The sequence below is a fragment of the Equus quagga genome, unplaced genomic scaffold (genome assembly GCF_021613505.1).
Source record: "Equus quagga isolate Etosha38 unplaced genomic scaffold, UCLA_HA_Equagga_1.0 HiC_scaffold_241_RagTag, whole genome shotgun sequence".
NCBI lineage: Eukaryota > Metazoa > Chordata > Mammalia > Perissodactyla > Equidae > Equus > Equus quagga.
Window position 1 is genome coordinate 11,032 of NW_025793264.1, and position 21,919 is coordinate 32,950.

The 21,919-nt window shown below is 38.4% G+C and overlaps 2 protein-coding genes across 2 annotated transcripts in view; both read left to right on the plus strand.

The window, feature by feature from the left end:
* Positions 1–9,680, plus strand: part of LOC124232097 (X-linked retinitis pigmentosa GTPase regulator-like) — a gene marked incomplete at its 5' end in the record, with an annotated part of 19,377 nt that extends 9,697 nt beyond the window's left edge. The window contains one exon of the mRNA XM_046649068.1: positions 9,571–9,680. Coding sequence (XP_046505024.1) covers positions 9,571–9,680 — 110 coding nt within the window. The remainder of the gene's footprint in view (positions 1–9,570) is intronic.
* Positions 8,740–21,919, plus strand: part of RPGR (retinitis pigmentosa GTPase regulator) — a 54,524-nt gene continuing 41,344 nt past the window's right edge. Inside the window, exons 1-7 of the mRNA XM_046649070.1 lie at positions 8,740–9,888; positions 11,626–11,751; positions 12,215–12,307; positions 13,739–13,801; positions 15,852–16,010; positions 17,366–17,515; positions 20,429–20,626. Coding sequence (XP_046505026.1) covers positions 9,861–9,888; positions 11,626–11,751; positions 12,215–12,307; positions 13,739–13,801; positions 15,852–16,010; positions 17,366–17,515; positions 20,429–20,626 — 817 coding nt within the window. The 5' untranslated portion in view covers positions 8,740–9,860. The remainder of the gene's footprint in view (positions 9,889–11,625; positions 11,752–12,214; positions 12,308–13,738; positions 13,802–15,851; positions 16,011–17,365; positions 17,516–20,428; positions 20,627–21,919) is intronic.

Sequence of the window (21,919 nt, forward strand, 5' to 3'; positions counted from 1 at the left end):
GCACCAAGTGTAACTGCAGGGCTGCCTCCAGCTTCATTAGAACAGTACGTACGAGGTAATGACATTTTAAAAACACAAACCATGAAACAAATAATGGGGATTAAAATTATTAGGGAAAGTAAATAATATGGAAAGAGCTTACTGAAAGCCAGGCACTACAGGTTTTGTACACATCATCTCATTTAAACTGCACAATCCTGCAAATTAGAAGTTATCATCCTGATTTAACGGACGAAGAATCAGAGGCAAAGAGTTGCCCAGATTACTCAGGTACTATGTGATAAAGCCAGACTTCAAAACTCTGCTATCCTAAGCCTATTTTCTAAATTGAGGTGTGTGTCCCTCGGGAGCTGCCCCAGACAATCCATGTTGGTGGAGGAAATAAAATATTAGAACTTTCACTTATGTTCATTTTTTATCTCATCATTTTCAAACATTTTTGTGTATGTTTTACAATGTACATGATATATCAGTACAGTAGTGTATTTAAAAATATGTAAAGACTTATGTACTGCTTCTGCTAGGTAGCTTTTCTTGATCTCTGCCTTTGTTTTGTCTGAGCCTCATTCCTCAACCTTCTCACTGATTCTGTGCATCAGCTGATAGCCTCAAGTGCTCGATATCTACCCAGGAAGCTGATTTGCATGAGTGACATCAGAGCTCTCACGTCTTCTGCCTTCTGGTGGGTTATGAATAAGGATGTGTAATCTAAAAAGTTTGAAGCCCACTGCTCTGTGCTCTTTCAAGAGGCAGTAGAGGGTAATTGTTAGGAGGATCGATTCCGGAAGCAGACTGCATGCGTTCAAACGTCAGCCCTACCATGTTTTAGCGGATAGAATTTAACCTCTCTGTACCTCAGTTTTCTCTTCTGTAATATGCAGATTTAAATAATTAATAGATAGAGTGCTTAGACCAGTATCTGGCACATATTAAGAGTATAATAATCTAAGCCATTATCATCACAGTACCTGATCCTTCTAAGTAGTCACCCAGGAAATTACCTAGTCACACACCTACTGCCACAGACCCCTCACAACTCTTCTTTTGGAGCTGTCTCCTGAGTTAGTGAGCCACCCGAGATCATCAGATCCATTTCTTTATAGTCACCCTTTATTTGTCACCCCAAAGGATTTTTTTCTTCTTGAAAATATTTTATATTTTTCATTCATCTTTAAAATTATTCTTGGAAATAAATCTGTTTTCTAAAATTTAATAGAAATGTAAAGATTAAGGAGTTTCACTTCTGCGACTTTGTACAAAAACATACCCCCAAGCTCCAGAGTCTCTCTGAAAGAAGAGGCGAGGCAGGTTCTCAGCAATGCTGGACTAAGTGGCCTCTCAAAGAAGGGCAAATGTCTCAGTTATGTCTAGCAAAAATAAGGCTCATATGACTGCAGAAAATAACCATTTTCTTAGAGCATGTTATAATGGAGGGGGTCCAATCATCAGTGTCAATTAAAATGAGGTTTGACTCCTGGTTCAATGTTTGCTAATAGAATCACTTACAGATCATTAACATCTGTAAAGTGACTTAATTCCTTGCTTGCAGGTTTGGGGTGGGAGATGAGCTCAATGAGGTAGAGAGTCAGAGGATGCAAGGTCTTGTAGGCAATTGTTAGGACTTTGGCTTTTACTTTGAGTGAGCTGGGAAACCATTGGAGGGTTTTGAGAAAGGGGAAAGCGTGTCACGCCCTTAAAAGGATTGCTCTGATTCCTGGATTGGGAATGCTGTTAGGATGGTGGCAGGGGCACCAATTAAGAAGTGATGACCGCAGTCCAGGTGAGAGGTGATGTTGTTTCAGAACAGAGAGGTAATAAAGGAGGTAACGAGATATGATGAGTTTACAGATATATTTTGAAGCTAGAACTTTCTGAACATATATTTAAAGGGGCAATGTAGGTAAAAGGCCTCGATCAGGTCTCTGGCATACAATGAAAACAATAAAGGGACACAATTGTTACTACTTTATGCTCAAAACTTGTATAGTAATCAATGGATAACAAGTTTGTTCAGAATTGGTATGAACTAGGATCTTCTAAAATAATTTTTTCCTTCCACATGTGTTTTAATTTTTCCTCGATAAGCAGGTGGCATAGCCCTAAGAGCTAGGGTTCTGTAGACAGACAGATATGGGTTCAAATCTTGGCTCCACGTCTTACTGTTTGACCTTGGACAAGTTACTTAATTCTCTGTACCTCAGTGTCTTCATCTGTGAAATGGAGAGACTCAATAAAATATACCCTAGACAGTTTTATGAGGATTCAATAAGTTAATGGATGTGAAGTACTTAGAACTGTGCCTGCCAGATAGTAAATGCTCATTAAACGTTAGCTATTATGATTGTCAGCTTCTATTAGTTCTTGGTTTATTATTTTACATTTTGAAACTTTAGTTTTGGTTGAATAAGCAAATTGCGTTCATTGTAAAAGATTAAAACCATACAGATATGTATGACTTAGAAATTAGAAGGCCTCTCTAATTCCACACCCCAGAAGGAACTATTATTAAGCAGTATAGTAAATATTGGTCCAAATTTTTACCTATGCATATAGCACACCAATCCATATACGCATATATGATAATTTATTTTTTATAAAATGCGATAGTACTCTACGTATTATTTTGCAACTTGTTTTTATCACTTAAAACTTGATCTTATATATCTTTCCATATAAGTATACATAAAACTATTATACTGATTTTCGTGGTTGCATTGTATTCCATTGTATGGAAGCCCAATAATTTACTTATTCATTAGCTTATTGAAGTCATTTAGGTGTCTTTAAATTTTTTACTCTAAGAAACAGTGCTGCAATAAACATCCTTGCATATATTTTTGGTGTAAATTTGTATATTTCTATAGAAAAAATTCTGGAAGAACTTATCTACAGAAGTGGTTATAATGAGTAAGAATTTTATGCCTTTTTGATAAAAATTATAATTGGTATTGCCAAATTGCCTTTTGAAAAGGTCATACCTTTTTGAATTCCCACAAACTGTGAATGAAGGTGCTTATTTCTCCTGCTAACTGGATCTTGGCAATCTTTTTAATCCTTGCCAATATTATAGGTGAAATAAATAAATTTTATTTGCACTTTTAATAGTAGATTTGATTGTCTTTTCAAATGTTTGAAATTTGGATTCTTTTTGCATAAACTCCCTATTTTTGTCCATTGATCTTTTTTGGTTGGATTCTTTTTATTTATTTTTCCTTTTCTCCTCCTTAAATTTGAAAAAAGCAAGCCATTGGCTGGAAGAAAATATTCACAGTACATAAACTGACCAAGGACGCCAGGGCCTTATTCAAAAGAAATTTAAACATTTATGCACAAAAAACCCGTGAATATCCATAGCAGTTTTATTTATTAGAGCCCAACACTGGAAATGATCCAAATGTTTATCAACAGCTAAATGAATAAATAAATTAAGGTATATCCATAAAAAGGAACAAATTATTAATATACATAGTAACATGGCATAATCTCCAAAATATTTTGCGGAGTGAAATAAGCCAGACACAAAAGAAATTGTACAAAAGACAAAACTAATCTATGACTGAAGAAAAACCAGAATGGTGGTTTTTGCCTAGAGAGTGAGAGTGGGAGAGGAAAATGTTTATCTGGCTTAGGGTAGTGATTACATGGTATAATGATATATACATCTGTCAAAGCTCATTAAAGTATACACTTTAATGGGTGCATTTATTTTATTTAAATTGTGTCTCAATTAAGTTGACTTAAAAAGAAAAAATGTTTTGCTTCTAATTAAAAATATTTCAATTGAGTGTTAGAATATAGAAAACAATCCAGGCATGTGTTGCTTAATGAATGGGATGTTCTGAGAAGTGTGTCATTAGGCGATTTTATTGTTGTGCAAACATAATAGAGTGTACTGAAGGGGAACAAAATTTTCCACTCCAACATGTGTCTCTTTAACATGAGGATTATTTTAGGCTGATTATTTTTAAGAAATAAAAGACTTAGAAAGTTTTCCTTGTTACCTCCCCCATAACTTTCTAAAAGAATTCAGATTAAAACCCATCTCAGGAAGTGAGCTATCACCTTAGCATAACATGAACTGGGTGGTAGATAGGGAGGAACCTAGAAAAGCCTGTTTTTTGGGCTTCCCTCTGAGTTATTCTGTTTCCGTGTGGCCAAACACTTGTTTTCCAAATATTTGCTCCTTTTCACCTACTGTGAATTGCCTTTCTTCCCTTTGAGCTCCCTGACCCTCCCATCCCGAACATCTTCTTTTGTCTTTAGCTGAGGACAGTGTTTAAGGTGATGGCTTTGGCCGTTTTGGTGAGTTACTCGATTTTCCTGAGTTTCTTCCACGTGTACATGTTATTAAACTTTTGTTTGTTTTTTTCCTGTTAATCTGTCTCATGTCAATTTAATTCTCAGAGCAGCCAGAAGAACCTAGAAGGGTAGAGGGAAATTTCTGCATCCCTTACGGTACTTACACAAACCTAGATGGTATAGCCTCCTACACTCCTAGGCTATATGGTACTAATCTTATGGGACTACCGTTGTGGTCCCATCATTGACCAAAGCATCGTCATTCAGCAAATGACTATATAACAGTCGCTCCTGTATCCACCACTCTGATTGAAAAGATGTTAACAGTTTGCCATACTTGTTTTAGATCTCTGTTCTTCTTAAAGAAGCAAACCATTACAGATACTTTTGAGCTTTCACCATTCATCCCTCACCCTTCCTTCCTGTCCCAGAGGAAATGACTCTCCTTAACATGGTGTACACTATTCCCATGAATGATCATATTCTATATATGTATATCTCTATACAAATAGTCTTCTTTTCATGTGCTTAAATTTTTTTAGACAAAACAGCATCATACAGAACATGCCATTTTATAATTTTATTTTTCTCAACATTAAGTTTTTGAGAATTTCTCATTTCCATACATGTAAATCTGATTCATTTATGATAACTGCCGTATGATATTCCTCTGTGTGAATAAACAGTCCATCCATTCCTCTACTGCTGGACATGTAGGCTATTTCCACTTTTTCCTAGGATAAACAATGCTGCGATGAATATCCTCATGTATGGCTCTTTGGGCACAGGTAGTTTTGGCAAATTGTTTTCTAACTGTTGCACTAATTTATACTTTCTCCAGGAAGCTTCCTGTATTCCTAAATACTCAAATACACTTAAAGTTATTAATGTTATTATTTTTGCCAATCATACGAGTATAAATTGTCATCTCATCATTACTTATTTTGCATTTTCCTTATTTCCAGTGAGGTTAAACATCATATGTTTATCGGCCTTTTGGATTTTCATCTCTGTGAATGCAATACCTTTTGCCCACTTTTTATCTTATACTTTCGTGTTTTTCTTATTGATTTGTTGGTATTCTATACATATTCTGAGTGCTAGATCCTTTATCCATTAAATTGCCTATAATCACATTTACCAGCCTTTTCCTTAATCCTTCCACAAACTAGTTCTTATGCTTTTCCACGAGTTAAGCCCTTGCTACATAAAGTGTAATCCATCAACCAGTAGCATCAGCATCATCTGGGAACTTGTTGAAAATGCAAATTCCTTGGTCCCACCCTAGATCTACAGAATCAGAATCTGAATTTTAACAAGACCACTAGATGATTTGTATGCACGTTAAAGACTGAAAAATACTGGATTAAATAATTAAGAAAGGTGAAAAATTTCTTCCCTGGGGATAATAGCTCAGAGGTCCCCACCTACCCTCTTTTTCTTCTTTATAAATAAAACTCCCTGGCTTTGGATCTGTGCGTCCTCAGTTCACATATCCTGGAGGCACACTACAAAATTTCAGAAATCAACGAAGCCATTAGAATCGGATTTGTGAATTTGGATATTTATGGGATTTTATAGTGGAGTTTTCGAAGTGGAGACACATCTGTTTATCTGATTCCAAATAGAGAAATAAACATCGATGGCAGCTGCATTGTAATGCAACTCCAAATACAGGCCTTGGAAGTTTTGTTGAAGGCTGTCAAGGAACTAGCTCAGCTAGGAAGCATAATCCATCAAATGTCTCCCTTGTTCATACATGCCTCTATTTTTAGTTGACATAAAATGCTCCAGAAATGAATAACAACTAGAATTAATAGAGGGAATTGCCAAGAGTTGCACATGTTGTCAGATGGGTGATGACTTCTGTATATCAACATGATTTCCTGAGACGTCTATGAGTGGTTGGCCATGTATGAAGGGGACACTGAAAGAGCACACAACTATAAGCTCAGAGGCATAAAATTATACCTTAGAACTCTCTGCCTTCTCCAACACGAGGGAGGGGACACCACAGGCTGAAACCATCTAGCAACAGGGATTGTGGCGAAGTATTTACTACTCACTGAGTGTCACGGGAGCTCCCACATTTCCCAGCCCCTCTGCAGCGCACAGGGGCACAGAACACTGGATCTGGCCAATGGGTTGTGAGGAAGAGAAACGTGCCGCCTCTGGCCTGAAACATTTAATTTCCTGCCCCCTCTCTCTCTTGCCCTGCTACAGCAACCAAAGGGGTCCGGAGTCACATACAGTGTAGCTACAAGATTGTTGAACCTCTATCAGTTAGCCTGGGCCCCTGAGTGACCAGGTGGAGCAGATACCCCCACTGACCCACACTGGACATGTAGCATGAGTGAGAAAGAAACTGGTTTGCCTTAAGTCACTGCAATTGGGCTCTTGTTTGCGTTGCAGCATAACCTGGGTTATGCTGACTACTACAATGAGCATAGCCAACTCTGCCTTATTAACACGAGCTAACACAGTTGAGGGCTGCTCTATTCCAGTCACCAAGCTGTAGATTCTAATGCATTATCTACTATCTCACAACAACCTTCTGAGACAGACAATAGTATTATCATATATTACATATATGATATATATTTATATCATATATATCAATAGTGTATAGATATATCATATATATATCAGTAGTATATTGTGAAAGGAGACTTTCTTCCTTTCTTCTTTTTATGCTAGAAGAGTGTCTCTCCTTCTAGCCAAGGCCAATCCCTCTACATGAGATCTGGTTGCTGTTTTTTCCTCCCTAACATTATTGATTATTCCTTCACTCTTCTAAATCTATGCTTTCTTCCCTTCTATTCAGTTTGCCCTTCGGCATCCTCAAGTTTCTCCAAGCTTAACAAAAGCCCTCCAGCCACCTTCTGTCCTCCAACTACTATCTCCCCTCCTCTCCTGTCCCCTCTCTATCTCCTGTCTGTAAAGCATTCATCCTCACTTCTTTCGCTCAGCTCCTCCCACTCTCTAACTACTCCAATATTGTTTCTTCCTCCATCACTCCACCAAACGGCTCTTTTCAACACCATTAATGATCTCCTCATTGCTAAATTCAGTGGGCATTTAGTTTTCACCTTACTTCGGTTCTCAGTATCACGTGACCCAACTGACCACACCCTCCTGTTGAAACCCCATTCCATAGGCTCTCTCTCTCTGGTCATTCTCTCTCCTTTTCAGCTTCATCATCTGTTGCTGGGTCATTAAAATTTGGGCTTTGCCATGACTCTTCCTAGCCTCTCTTTTCTGCTCATTCTATGGTCACTTTCCAGGCTTTTCCCTGGTAGTTTTTCCCAAGGCCACTGTCACTACATAGACCTAGGCATCCTCCAAATATGTGCCTCCAACTGGGGCTTCTGCTCCCCCATTACGTGCTCAGCTCATCACCTCCACTTTGGTGCCTTAGTCTGCTCAAGGGTGAACTGTCATGTTCTCTCACCCAACCTGCCTAACTCCAACCTCTCCTGCTCCTTCCTCAGTGTTCCCCATCTCAGTAAATGGTGCCACCTTCCCCCTGTTGGCTTACCTCGGAAGCGTGGGAGTAGGCTGCATCAATACCATACCTTGGGGTGTGCTAAGCACCAAAATGTGCTTTACTCTATTTTGAAATAAAAAACAAACTAAAGCATATCACAACTAAAGTAAGTCTTCAGAGATTCTGATTTTCCCATAGTGACTATAATGATGCTTTAAAAAGAATATCCAATCCTTTTGAAGATCATTTAGGACCCCTTCTTTGATGTTGCCCTAAGAGCTATTTTGTAGTCCTACCCTGCCTAGGAGTCAACAGTCAGACACTGTTTGCTGTTGATTCTACCTCCTAAAACGTTTTCAGACTTGCCCGCTCCTCTCTGGTACCAGTACACTGTATTCCAAGCCAGCGTGACTGCTTGTCTGAATTTCTGCAATCGCCTCTGAACCCTCCTCTCTGCTCCAATTTATTCTCCACAAAGCAGCCAGGCAGAATGATTCCAGGAATACACATTACTGATCCTGTCAATCCACTGCTTAAAAAGTCTCAGTGGCTTCCCATTGTCCTCAGGATAAAACCTCAGGTCCTTGACAGGCCCAAGACCCTGCCACCTTGCCATGAGCCAGTGTCACCTCCTTGAGCTCTGGAAAGAGCAAAGCTCCTTAGGAGCCTTTGCTCATAAGGATCTACTCTCTGTCCAGAGTTCTCTCACCCTCCCGGTTTCCCCTTCTTAGGTTCTTAGCTTTAATGTCCTTTCTTCTGATAAGCTTTTCTTTTTTCTTTTTCTTTTTCTTTTTTTTTGAGGAAGATTAGCCCTGAGCTAACATCTGCTGCCAATCCTCCTCTTTTTGCTGAAGAAGACTGGCCCTGAGCTAACATCTCTGCCCATCTTCCTCTACTTTATATATGGGACTCCTACCACAGCATGGCTTGCCCAGCGGCGCCATGTCCACACCCATGATCCAAACCAGCGAAGCCGGGGCGCAGAAGCTGAACGCGCGAACTCAACCACTGGGCCACCGGGGGGGTCCCCCATAAGCTTTTCTTAACCCCTCACACCAGGTCAATGTTCCTTGTTAGATACTTTCTTAGTCACCCCCCACTTTGTTTTGTAAGCAAATGATTATTTGTATATTGGATAGTTTAATCTCCCCTCCAAATTTTAATGCTAACTCCCTGAAAATGTCGGTAACATGCTCTAGTACACAGGAATTCAGGGATCCTTGAATCCAGCTTTCATTCTAGAGCCCATGCCCACAACTACCACATGTACATAAATCTACTCATCCTAGAAGATGGCTTTTTGCCTGTTTGTTTTATGATTGCCAAGTGTTGATGCACGGGACACTAGGGTTCATCTCTGGGCAAATTCTAGAGCAATAATGTTCTGCTGTTGGTGAATCTCTTTGTGCATGTTCTGTCAGTAGTAGATTGTATACCTCATCCTTCTTCTGTGGGAGGACACAGCGGGGCTGATCAGATTACAGGCGGGACTGGCTAAACAGGACTCCAGCTCTCCCCCTGTATAATTTCCCCTTACAGGGCTGTAGTAGGACTCATTCATTCAATAAATATTTAATGAGCATCTAGCATATTGCCAGGTGTTGGTTTAGATGTTGCGGATACAAATGTGATTTACACGTTTAGCAGAGTACCTACCTCATTTAGAATTATAGATGGTCACTATTACTAGGATTATCACAGTTGTGTTCTACGTTTGCCTGTGCCAAACAACTTGAGTGCCAGAGTATGTGGCATTTGTGACGTTTGTCACTATTCGGACCCAGTCTCTGCCGGGCCGGGACAGCCACCAATGTACGCGTGCGCATTAAGGGGCATCACGGCTCCGCCTGGCCGCCCCTCCCTTCCGGGCCACCAGAGGGCGCGCGGCTTCTAACGCTCCGCGTGCTGTTTGTTGACGTCCTGAAACGTGGTCGTCGCCGACGCCGGAGTGTAGCTGTGAGGGCCGAGGGGGCTTTCGCGGCCCGCGTCGGGGCTGAGGCGCTGCCTTAGGCCCCGCCGATTCGACCCGGCTGTCTTCCCGGCCCAGGCGCAGGTTTCCTTCGCCGTCCTCGGCATGGAGGAACACGAGAAGGTGGTGCCCGGTGAGTCGCGGCGGTGGCGGCGGGCCGGGAGGGAGGGTCCGCGGGCGGGCGGGCGGGCGGCCAGGCCCCGCCTCCGGGCCAGCCCCGTCGAGGGACAGGCTCGGGCCGCGGCCGCCGGGCTGAGGCTGGAGCTCGGGCCGCGCCCCCGCGAAAGACGGAGGGGAGAGAGGGGAAGGGGGACAAGAAGGGAGGGGGTGCCTTTCTTCTTCATTTTAAATAAACTTTCGATGAACTTTCTCGAAGGCAGGGGCGGTTTTTACCGCCCTATAAACTCCCCAAAGTCCCCCCTTCGAAGTCCCTAGTTATGTACTGAAGGCTGTAAAGAGTGGGTGCCCGGGGCGCGTGAGGTAAAAGAAGGTGGGGAACCGACTTGCAGAAAAGGCGAGAAGAGGTTCAGTTAGCGACGGTTAAGACTCTCCCCTGCGCTCCAGAAATACGTTTGACATTGTGACCCGGTACCGCCTCCATACTGTGTAACAGAAATAGACATTTCACGAAGCAGTAACTAACTCTAGCTACTTGGGATGCGCTCAGATCTTTTCTATAGTATGTTCCTTTAGAAATGGTAATCTTGACCCACTAAATTGATTTTCTGACCCGCTAATGGGTCTCGCCCAACGCTCGTGGATTAGAGCAGAATCATGCGTTCGCTGAAATACCTGTTCCGTTTTCTGCCATGCTCTTGGCTCAAACATGATTAGATTCCTGCCTCCTGGAGTTCAGAGCTTAGTGAGAGATATAAGAAAGTAAACAACGTGAAAATGCGGTTGATAGTTGATTCGGGGTCGGGGTGGGGAGGTGTGGCGGGGGTGGGCCCAGAGCAGAGACGCCAAACACTGGCTTGGGGTGAGGTTATCAGGGAAGGCTTCCTGTGGAGGAGCAGGACAAAACAGTTAAAATTATTCCTTCTAGAAAAGTTCAGAGCCTCTTCTGGCCTCCTGGATCTCAATTATCAGTTTGAACTGACAGGCCTCACAATTGTTCTCAAAAGTTTTCCATAGTGACTAGTTTTTTGCACCTTAATATTTGTTATTAATACTTATGTTTGCTGTGTTTTCCCTTCTCCTAACCCATTCCTTTATTTACGCGTGATCATCCTCCTTGAGATTTCCTCAAAAGCTGGCTCTGGTCTCCTGTTTGGTGATGGGGGTGGGGGGAGAGTTTAAATGGTTATTGGGAACTGGCCGGGGTTTTGGTATCTCTCCAAAATGGTATGGGACCAAAACAGTTTGTGAATACTACTCAGATCAAGTAGTATTTAATGACTTAATCTAAGAATGTTGAGTCTCCGCATCCTGCATCCTCATGGTGCTAATGATGAAACTCACTACTGTGCTGTTTCTGTATGTGGAGTAAAGCCCTCAGTCAGGGGCTAGACCCTGAGGTGTTAACCTGCGGGAGTGGGCACGGATTCTAACAGCTCATTCAAGGGAGCAGATGGTCTCCCTGGTGACAGCAGCACTACTGATAATCAAGGACTTCCTTCCTTGTGATAATATATTTCTTACTTTACTCTGGTAAATGAATAATACGTGTTTATCAGATTTCATTAATCTAGAAAGAAGTCTGAGCAGTAAGACTGAATTAAGATGGAAGAAGGAAGGCGTAAACGGTGCTAGAGCAGAGACAAAGGTGTCACGAGACATGGAATCTGTATAGATAAATGACTTGAAAAAATATTTGAGTAACAGGCAACATGGTAAAAGTTGTAAAATAGAAACTGTTGTATATTTGCAGATTCGGGTGCTGTGTTTACATTTGGAAAAACTAGATTTGCTGAAAATATTCCCAGCAAATTCTGGTTTAAAAATGATATACCTATATGTCTTGCATGTGGAGATGAACATACTGCTGTTGTTACAGGTTAGTATTAAAATCCTAAACGATGTTAGTAATACTTAAAGAATCCTAAATATTGTAGATGTACTGTGTTTGAAACATGTTGAAAATATACAGAAAGTGTTTTCTTTACTTTGCCAGAGAATTCTTGACAAATTGATTTATCAAGAGAGTCTCTTAAATTTTAAGTTCCCTTAGTAAATATACTAGTTCCCTTAGTAAATATAAATTGTTTTCTATACACCTTACTTTCTTGGAGTAAATCTATTTTAACATATCTGTGTAACAAAAAAAACCTGTCCTTGTATAATCTTAGAAACTTTTTACACCCAACAGAATCTGGCTACACATGGATGGACAAGGTAGCTTGTTTCAACATGGAAAACCAATGACAGCTTTTAAGTATAGTTTTTTTATTGCTTTGTGATGGCTTCATCTCACATTATGTTGAAAATGCTTCAGTTTATTATTTTTTTCTTCCCACCAGGAAATAATAAACTTTACGTGTTTGGCAGTAACAACTGGGGCCAGTTAGGATTAGGATCAGAATCACCTGTGAGCAAGCCAACATGTATCAAAGGTTTGGGGTCTTTTCTTTATCACTTTAAATACTTAAACTATATAAAGTACTTTTATATTAATTGTGTGGTTCTTTATTATCATATTATAAATAATAAATCCTTCAGTTCTTTATTTGCTGATATTTACTTGAATATTATTGACATTTAACTCTATTGTTTATGATATTCAAAACTACTTTTATGTTAGAGAGTAAAAATCACACTGATTTTAAACTCAGACACCACAAAGGAGGTAATGGTTCTATGGTATTGCACTTGGACATCCTTTTTTTGTTGTTGGCCTGTTTGTAAACCTTCTTAAATATTACTGTTATTGTATATCAAAGAACAAACAATATAATATGTTAGAATTTTGAGCTCTGTGTCATTTATTAGACTTGTGGACATCATGCTTCTGTGTAGTTGCTAGTTTTATAAAACACATTTTGCCTTGCTGTAATGTAGTGAGTAGATGTGCTGAACAAAACATTGGGACTAGGGGTTGATTAGTACTAGTGTTCTTACAAGAACAACGGGACAAAATATTTTAAATCAGAACTATCCCAGAAAATATGGGACGTACAGTACCTTTACAAAGCTTTCTCACTATTATGTGCGAAACTTCTGTTTGGTTGTGACCTATGAACATCAACTAAACTTGAATGGCGATGGAGATTCCTTAGGATGTAGCAAGAACAGTGTTTTTTTATTTTCCTAGCCAAACCCTTAATTTCAGCTCAGAATTTCAGTGTAATTTATCATGTCCATGCTAATTATAGATGTTGTTATGGAACTTTTGAAGTATTTCACTTGGTCAAAAAGTATTTATTGAGCACAGTCTACTAATCCCTTGGGTTTATTCACAGCTCCTATGATCCTTACTCTCCAGTATCTAATAGGTGAGCTAACTGGATTGTCTAGACTATGGGATCCCTGAGACCAGGGACTCTGTCTTAGTGATCTTTGCAGCCCCTTTGCTAAACACTTAGGAGATGTTCTGTGAATGTTTCCTGAATATGTAAATGAATGAATGAAGAACTTTAACATAGATGTATGCCTATGAATACGGGCCTTACAGTGTTTCACTGCATAAAGTAGCAGACTAGGAAAAAAATCAGATTGATGAGGAGGCAGCATAACAATGCAGTGGATCTCAGCACATATCAATTACCTCTGGAGTTTTTAAAAATATATAGATGCCTATGTCTTACTTCAGGTCTACTGACGTAGATTCTCCAGGGGTGGGGCTGAACTATCTATATTTTTCTCAAAGCTGCACTGCTGATGATGCATCACTAGTTCTGAAAACTTTTGATTTATTAGTTGAGCATTGACTTTGAGGTCTGACAGGACTGGATTTAAATCTCAGTGCTACCACCTAGTTAATATTTGACCTGATTATCATTTTCATAACCATAAAATATTTTAATTGTCATATTTTATATTTTTAGCTTTAAAACCTGAAAAAGTGAAATTTGCTGCCTGTGGAAGGACCCACACCATAGTGGCAACAGGTATAGTCCTCAATCTGTATGACTTTCTGCCACATTTGAAGACTGAGGTCTCACTCCACTAACATTTGCGGCTTTGTCAAATTGATAGAAATAGTACCTTGGCGATGGTAAGATTAGGATTTTTAAAAATGTAAACGGTTAGAACACTTGTTTTCCTTTGAAAATATGCAGACAAATGTTAAGTGGCTGAAGAAAAAGCTTCTTTTCTTGGATTATGTCGAGGGACAGCATCTCCTTATCTGTGCTCACACCTCTTGATCTTACTCTTCCCTCTTCTTTTCTGAGGATAAGTGGAAGCCACCCCCAGAAGGCTATTGATGTGGATTAGCACAGTTCCAATCAAAATCCAAATAGGCTTTGTGTGTGTAGAAATTGACAAGGTGATTCTAGAGATTATATGGAAAAGCAAGGGATTCAGAATAGCCAAAACAGTTGTGAAACTAACAAAATTGGAGGACTAGTACTGTCTGATTTCAAGACCTACTGAAAAGCTGCAGTAATCAAGACAGTGTGCTCTTCAGCAAAAAGACAGGCAAAGACTAATGGAACAGACTAGAGTCCAGAAGTAGACCCACACGTGTATGCCCAACTACTGTTTGACACAGCTGCCAAAGCAATTCAATGGAGAAAAAGTAGTCTTTTCAACAAATGGTGCTGGAGCAGTTAGACATCCAGGCCCTGACCACCAAGCACTCTTCCCCACTTCCTTTGCCACACACACAGCTGCTTCTGGCTTCAGGCTGTTCTCACTGCCTGGGCTCCTCTTCTCCTTTCTGCCCTCACTCCTACTTTTTCCTTGCTGAAATGTCTCCTCTTTGTATTCAGATTCTTTTCTTTTAGGATCCAAGATGTGTCTTACTTCTTCCTTGGAGCTTTTTCTTCTATTCAACTTTTTACTAAACTTTTTACTACTTTTTGTTCTAAAACTATTCAACTTTTTACTCGTGTAGTTCTGTGAACTGCTTTAGCATTCCACCAACTGTGGTTTGCTCTGTATGTGTTAAATTGTGCGGTCCAATTCCTCATGGCTTGTAGTATCTTCCATTTGAAAGCTAGTCTTGTTTCCTCAATTAGGTTTCATTTTTTTCTAAAGTGTTTACTTATTCAAGTTGATTTTGCCCTCAGTTTCCCCTATAATTTAGCTAGGCTTTAACTTCATGTGCATTTTTATGACAGATATAACTAATTTTTAATATGTGTGTATTTATTAAAATATTCATTACTTTAGAGCCTACTGGCAATGTTTATTATCTAAGTATGATATGCTTCTTATTTGATTAAGAAAGTACTTAACAAATGTCTATATAGTGCTTACAGTGAGCCAAATGCTGTTCTAAGAATTTATAATGTTAACTAATTTAATCATCATAACAATTATATGAAGTAGGCACTATTATTATCCCTGTTTTACAGATGAGGAAAATGAGACACTGGGAGGTTAAGTACAGCTCATTCAAGGTCACACAGCTGATAAGTGGCAAGCCAGAATTTGCACCCAGGAAGTCTGGCTCTGGAGTCCTCTCTCCTAAACACAATGCTATACTGCCTTCCTATTTAGCTAGAAAATTAAAATAATTATACAACATAGAATTTTTGTGTTTCTAATTATATTCTTCTTGAATTTGCCTTATTTTACTTATTAGTTACCTATTGTATCTTAGTTTTAATGGGTATTGAATTTAAAATTAATGAACCACATCTCTTTTTAAATAGTTTGATTTGGATTATAAACTAATTTGGAAATTACTTTCATCTTTTTTGCTCTGAATTAATAAAGTGCTGCATGAGCAAGAAAATGTATTCCACACATTCTGTAGATTCCAATTGCTACTTAAACTCTAGCGTGTTTTATAAAAATCTCACAAAAATGTATAGCCTTGCTTGTTTTGCTTTATTTTTGACACTGAAATGAAATTGTTCATCAAATTATAGGATAATGCCAGCTTTCAACTTTCTTCGCTGTTAATAGAGGAAATACCTGGTATACACTGGCCTGTCTCATAAAGATGGTGACTACAGTATACTGATGTTTTCTTTTTTCTGTGTGCAGAAGGAGGCAAAGTATATGCAACTGGAGGAAATAGTGAGGGACAGCTGGGACTTGGCGATGATGAAGATAGAAATACCTTTCATCGAATTAAATTTTTTACATCCCAGCATAAGATTAAACAGCTCTCTGCTGGATCTAGTAGTTCAGCTGCATTAACTGGTGAGACTTTTCTCTATCTCAAGCTGGGACACATCTCTTTCCTTTAGACTAGGGTATACCAACTCAGGAAATTGAAGATGGCGTTGATGTTTAGTTTTCTTTCATTGACTATGTGTTTTCAGAAGACATTTAAAATAGAACTTTAAATCATGACATATACTTCCATTTTATTCTTATTTAGAGTTAGAGGTAAACATACATTTAGAAGGTAATTTTTAAATAAATTCTGACTTACACTGTCCATCTGTTCCTTTAGATATTCTTAAATATTATCTTCACCGTGTGTTCTGAAAGTTATGCTTACTTTAATGAAGTTGCTATCAGAAACACCATAGCAATCTGTTGGATATATGTTGTTAAAATATAATTTATAATGGTCTTCACATCTCTCTACCCTCTCTATCAAAAGCCCATATCAGTAATTTCTTTAAAATTTGGAGCCAAGGTAAAGCTGGTCTCACTGAAGAAGCTGCTGGTGTGCTTCTTTGTTCCAGTCGGGAGAGCTGTGTAACTTTCGGTGTTGCTCTAGCTGTCGGGAGAGCCAGAGTTGGAGCTACAGCTCTCTCCCTTAAGTTCTGTCAGCCATACAGTTAGCATTTTCACATCCTTCTTTGGGTTCTTATTTTTAATTTTCCTTTTATTTGCCTTATCATTAAACCACTTCAAAGATTAAAAATTTTAAATTAATTAAAAGATGTAAGTCTTGATAATTTCTTTCTAAAATATTTTTCCTAATTTGACTTTTTCTGACATTGAAACTCTTATCAGAAAGAACATAAGTTAGCCTATTTTTGAGATGATATATATTTTAATTACCTCCTGTTCTCTGAAGCTAAATTATGTGTTTTCAAGAGTAAATTGTCAAAAAAAAGCTAGTGAGAGGCGTTTATGTTTTTCTTCCTTTAAAGCATCGTTTCCACGGTGTTCCCAGAGCAAGGTCTTCTAGGCTGTTTTGGCCTGGAACTTGCCCAGGAGATGTCCAGTGTGACTCATGCTGTCCTTCAGTTCAGTTGCAGGCAGCCTGCTCGAAAGGAGGAAACCATTTTCTGTTTAGAGACATTACAATAAGAAAAGGTTATCATAGGAAAAGATATTCTGTCTTTGCTATTGAGATACAAATATGGACATGACTAAAGTGATTTACATCAAGGTATTCTCTGTCCTTTATCATTATCGAAGCATTTCATAATAGAAATTGAACTCTTAAGTAGCTAGCTGGTATAAATGACTTAGTAATACTTTTCTTTCAAGACACACAATTTTTCTAAATTAAAAAATAGTCTGTTGGAAATATAATAACTTGATAGCCCTGCCACTTTTTAAAAGCTTTTTTCCTCTTTGTGTTTTCTTTATAGAAGATGGAGAGCTTTTTATGTGGGGTGACAATTCTGAAGGACAAATTGGTTTAAAAAATATAGATAATGTGTGCGTCCCTCATCAAGTGACCATTGGGAAACCTATCTCCTGGGTCTCTTGTGGATATTACCATTCAGCTTTTATAACAAGTAAGGCAGAACATTTTGGATTCATCATGTTATCTCCCATTTCTAAGTTATTACTAAATTAATAATAAAATGTTATAAGAGTCTACAGTTCTATAGAAATAATGCCATAATGGTCCATGTAATGAAATAATTTTGGTCTGCTTTAGGTCACAACATTTCTTCATTTCAATGAGAGTTTAGAATTTCCACCTCTCTGACATGTCACCTTTTTTAGTGAATATTAAGTCTGTTAGAAAAACAAAATTTATATGTTAAAAACCCTTCTAAATTTTGGTTCTCAAACTTCTTAGACTCTTTGGCATTAAAAACAAGACCTATGGGCTACTTTCTCCTGGATCCACTTGCCTCGGTACTTTGACCTACTCTACTCTTGTCCTGCTAATTTGCTTTTACTGTTTCTATAAGTCATAGACTTTAATTGTGGGAACAGGGATGAAGATTAGATGAAAAAGGAAGAGAATTCAGTATGGGATATAATTTCCTTTGTTGGGACTTTTCTCAACATCTCCAATTTCTCCCTTTCCTGGAGTCACTGGCAACCTTTTCTACATTAGTTAAGATATTTGAAATGTTGTACTCTTAACTGTTATAGTCTACATCTACACTAGTAACAATAGGAGAAGTATGATCATGGCTTTTTATCTCATTGATGGTTTTTCTAACAGTAAAAACACCTAGGGGAAATAGCTTTGTGGCCCCTCTTAGATATCTCTGTAAATCTTTGTTTTATATAGTTACTCCTTATTCTGTACACCTCAGATTCAGGTTTAGAAAGTGCTGATTGACCCATTCCAGTGCTCCTAGCTTTACCAATGAATTGGTAGCAGCTTGGTACCAAGAGAAGGCATACTCCGACTTGGCTGATATTGTTCACCACTGTATCGCTTTGTGCCTTGAACAAACTGATAATCAGTATTGTCAAATGAGGGAGTAGGTGAATGAATGATCAGTTGGTTGTGTTCCTTGGAGCAATAGCACCCTACCAACGTATTGACAACTTTCAGGCTGCTGGGGTTGGTGTGGTCTGTGCTTACTTTGTTTATAAAACAAAAAAGAAAAAAACACAAATGGAAGAACAAAAAAACCAAAAAAGGTCTCAAGCAAAATCATTGTCTTATATTTGGATTTTAATAAAACTATTAGAATCAATTTTATGACTAAACTCTGCTTTAGCCGGTAGAGAAACAGGTAGAATTGTCCATCTTAACCAACAGGTGTTACATTGAGCTTTTTTGTTTTTGTGCCTTTTAAAAACAGTTAAAAAACAGCTTTATTGACATATGGCTCACATGCCATACAGTTCACCCATGTTAAGGTGTGAGGAGTAGCAGGAATTTACAGACAGTAGTGGAAAGAGACTCATCTGGACTTAGTAACTCTCTTCATATGAAAGTCAAGAAACATTAGAAAAAAGGCAAAGGGTGCTGACTTACTGAGCGCCTCTTCTGTGCCAGTGTTTTCTAAACACTTCATAGAAAACTGTGGTTCAGAAAACTTTATTTTCTGTGCTGATCAATTCAGAAAATCAGTACAGCTGTGTTTGCAGTATTTGACCAAGTTTTAAGTGGCACATACCATGTGTGTTAGATGTCCCACAGCTTCCCTAAGTTCTGATTTGCTAAAAGGACTCTCAAACTTCAATAGCAGGTTATATTCATAGCTAAGATTTATTACAGCAAAGGATACAGAGCAAAACCAACAGGAAAATGATGTTTATCTTCCAGAGAGGTCCAGCGTAAACTTCCTAGTCTTTCCTCTTCTGAGGCCACACAGGACGTGCCTTCTCTTTGGCAGTGAAGTACAGGGATGTGTGTACAATGGCTCTGCCTAGGGAAGCCCACTCTATCCTCAGGGTCTGAGGCTTTTATGCAGGGGGCTGGACACCTCCAGCTAGCAACTAGTCACAGAAACTGAAACTCAGGTCCCTCAACAATGAAACCAGGTGTACATCATCAATGTTGATGTTTGTACAAAGCCACTGTAAGAACCGAAGCTGGCATAATTCATTGTTCCAGGTGTGCATAACAAAATCATCAATCACCAACATAAAAAACACTCCAAGGGCCACATTCCCAGGGGTGGGTCAACGGTCAACCATGGTTCTCTTAGAGACATGCAAACAATAAGCAGCGAGATATGCTGTGTTACCTCTTTCTTCACACCAATGGTGATATATTCTGTGTCATTCTTTATTTTAGGTTATATATTTACAAAAGTTTTAAGTTCCTGCTTTATAGAACTCATAGAAATGAATTAAAAAGTTCCTGCTTTGAAGAAGCTCATAGTCATAGGGTGATAAATGTAATAACAGAAGCAAATCAATAGCGTTAGTATGGACAAAGCAGTGACTAAATGTCACAAGTTCCTTGATAAAATCTTTCTGGAGGAAGTGCCATCTAACTGAGTAAAATCTGCTATCTTAAGGCTCTCTCAGCATGTTTACTTCACATGTAAATGAGTTTTCTAAAACAAGTTACATAAAAGCAATTATTCAACAAGTATTCATTAAATGTTTAATGTACTAGACACACTGCTAGGTTCTTGCAGTACTGTAGTGAGCAGGACAAAATCCATGTCTGCATGGGGGCTTAATGTCTAGTCATTTTTCTTTATTAAAAGTAAGTAGGAGTAAGATCATCTTCCCTATGTATTGTGAGACAGCTAAAATAATTTTTTAGCTGTTAGTAGTGATAGTTGTGAATTCTTCATGAAGATTTTGGATTAGAATAATCAAGGGGAAAAGAAAACTTAGCTTTATTTCCTTACCATACAGTAAAAATATCTCAAGAAAGCTCACATTTATTAAGTTGTCATTGTCTATATTTTTTATTGAATGTACGAACATATACCAAAAAGACCAGTATTTTGTTCCTGTTTATGTGGTCATTGATCACTGTTCTTTTCCTTCAATAGCGGAGGGAGAATTGTATACATTTGGAGAACCCGAAAGTGGGAAGTTAGGTCTTCCCAGTAAGCTGCTGATCAATCACAGAATTCCCCAGCTGGTGCCCGGAATTCCCGAGAAGGTGATCCAAGTAGCTTGTGGTGGAGGGCATACAGTGGTTCTCACAGGTACGTGTGAGCCTTGCTGCTCTGTTCCTGCTTCCTGTGGTGGCTACTGACAGAATTTTTTTTATATTCTTTTTTTTTTATTGTGGTAAGAACATTTGACGTCTGATTCACCCTCTTAACAGGTTTTTAAGTGTGCAATACAATATTGTTATCTCTAGGCACAGTGTTATTATGTGGCAGATCTCTAGAACTTAGCTTGTGTGACTGAAACATTTGCCTGTTGATTAGCACCTCCCCTCTCCCCCATTCCAGCCCCTGGCAACCACCATTCTAGTCTCTGCTTCTATGAGTTTGACTGTTTTAGATATGCCATATAAGTTGGCCTTGCATCCTTTTGCATTAAAAACCCCACTTTATATTCCTGTAGTTAATATACATTTCTTGCCTATGGAAGAAATTTTTAAGTAGGAAAAAGATGACTCTTGTTGAATTGTTTTTGCTAACGTAGTTGACATTTTCGTGATCTTAACATGTTTAAGTGCCAGAGAATAACATTTTTTTAGCTCATTTTCAAGAACAAACTGTTTTCCTCATATATATGTATTTCATATTTATCTAGAATTGACATTTTTTCTGAAATACTTTCTTTTGGAGAAGTTCCCTGTTGGTACTGTTTTCTACACGTCATTGATAATTTTTTCTTTGTGATATTTACAACGTCTAACTTGGTGATTTCTTTGTGATCTTTTATATTTCATCATAGTAATTCATTAAAAAATTTTAAGATCTTAAATTACAGGTAATAAAAGAAAGAACCTTAATAGTAATGTCACTTTTGGCTTCTGAATTTTGTATTTGGTATGACATGTCATTTTCAGGATTCTAGTCAATATATTACAATACACTTACTACTTGAAAATATGCTTGCTAAATTGAGGCTCCCAAATTTGTTCAGCATTGGATTTATTTTAGATGAATAGTGTCGAGGTGATGCAGTTAGGTAGTGGATTATTATGATTTTTTTGGTCAAAAAGAAATTAACAGTTTCTGAAGTCACCACTTAATCTTTAGTAACCCAAAGCTAGAAGTGTTCTAGACAAATTTTTAATAATATCCAATTCTCAGATGATAATCCTTGCAAGGTGATTGAGCAATATTTTATCTTTCAATTTTCCTCTCTTACATAACTTTTCCTTAACTTCTTGTTCTAGTCCTAGTCATGCTTATTGACCTGTGGTTTCCCAGAATTACAGTTTCCAGATGGAATCTTTTTGAAGTTAGAAATAATTTTTTCAAAGCCTTCACTCTAAATTTTGAAATAATTCTGAGGTTTAAGATTTTTAAAAATTTCTTCTAATAAAATAATTTTTCATATAATTTCAAAAAGATTTA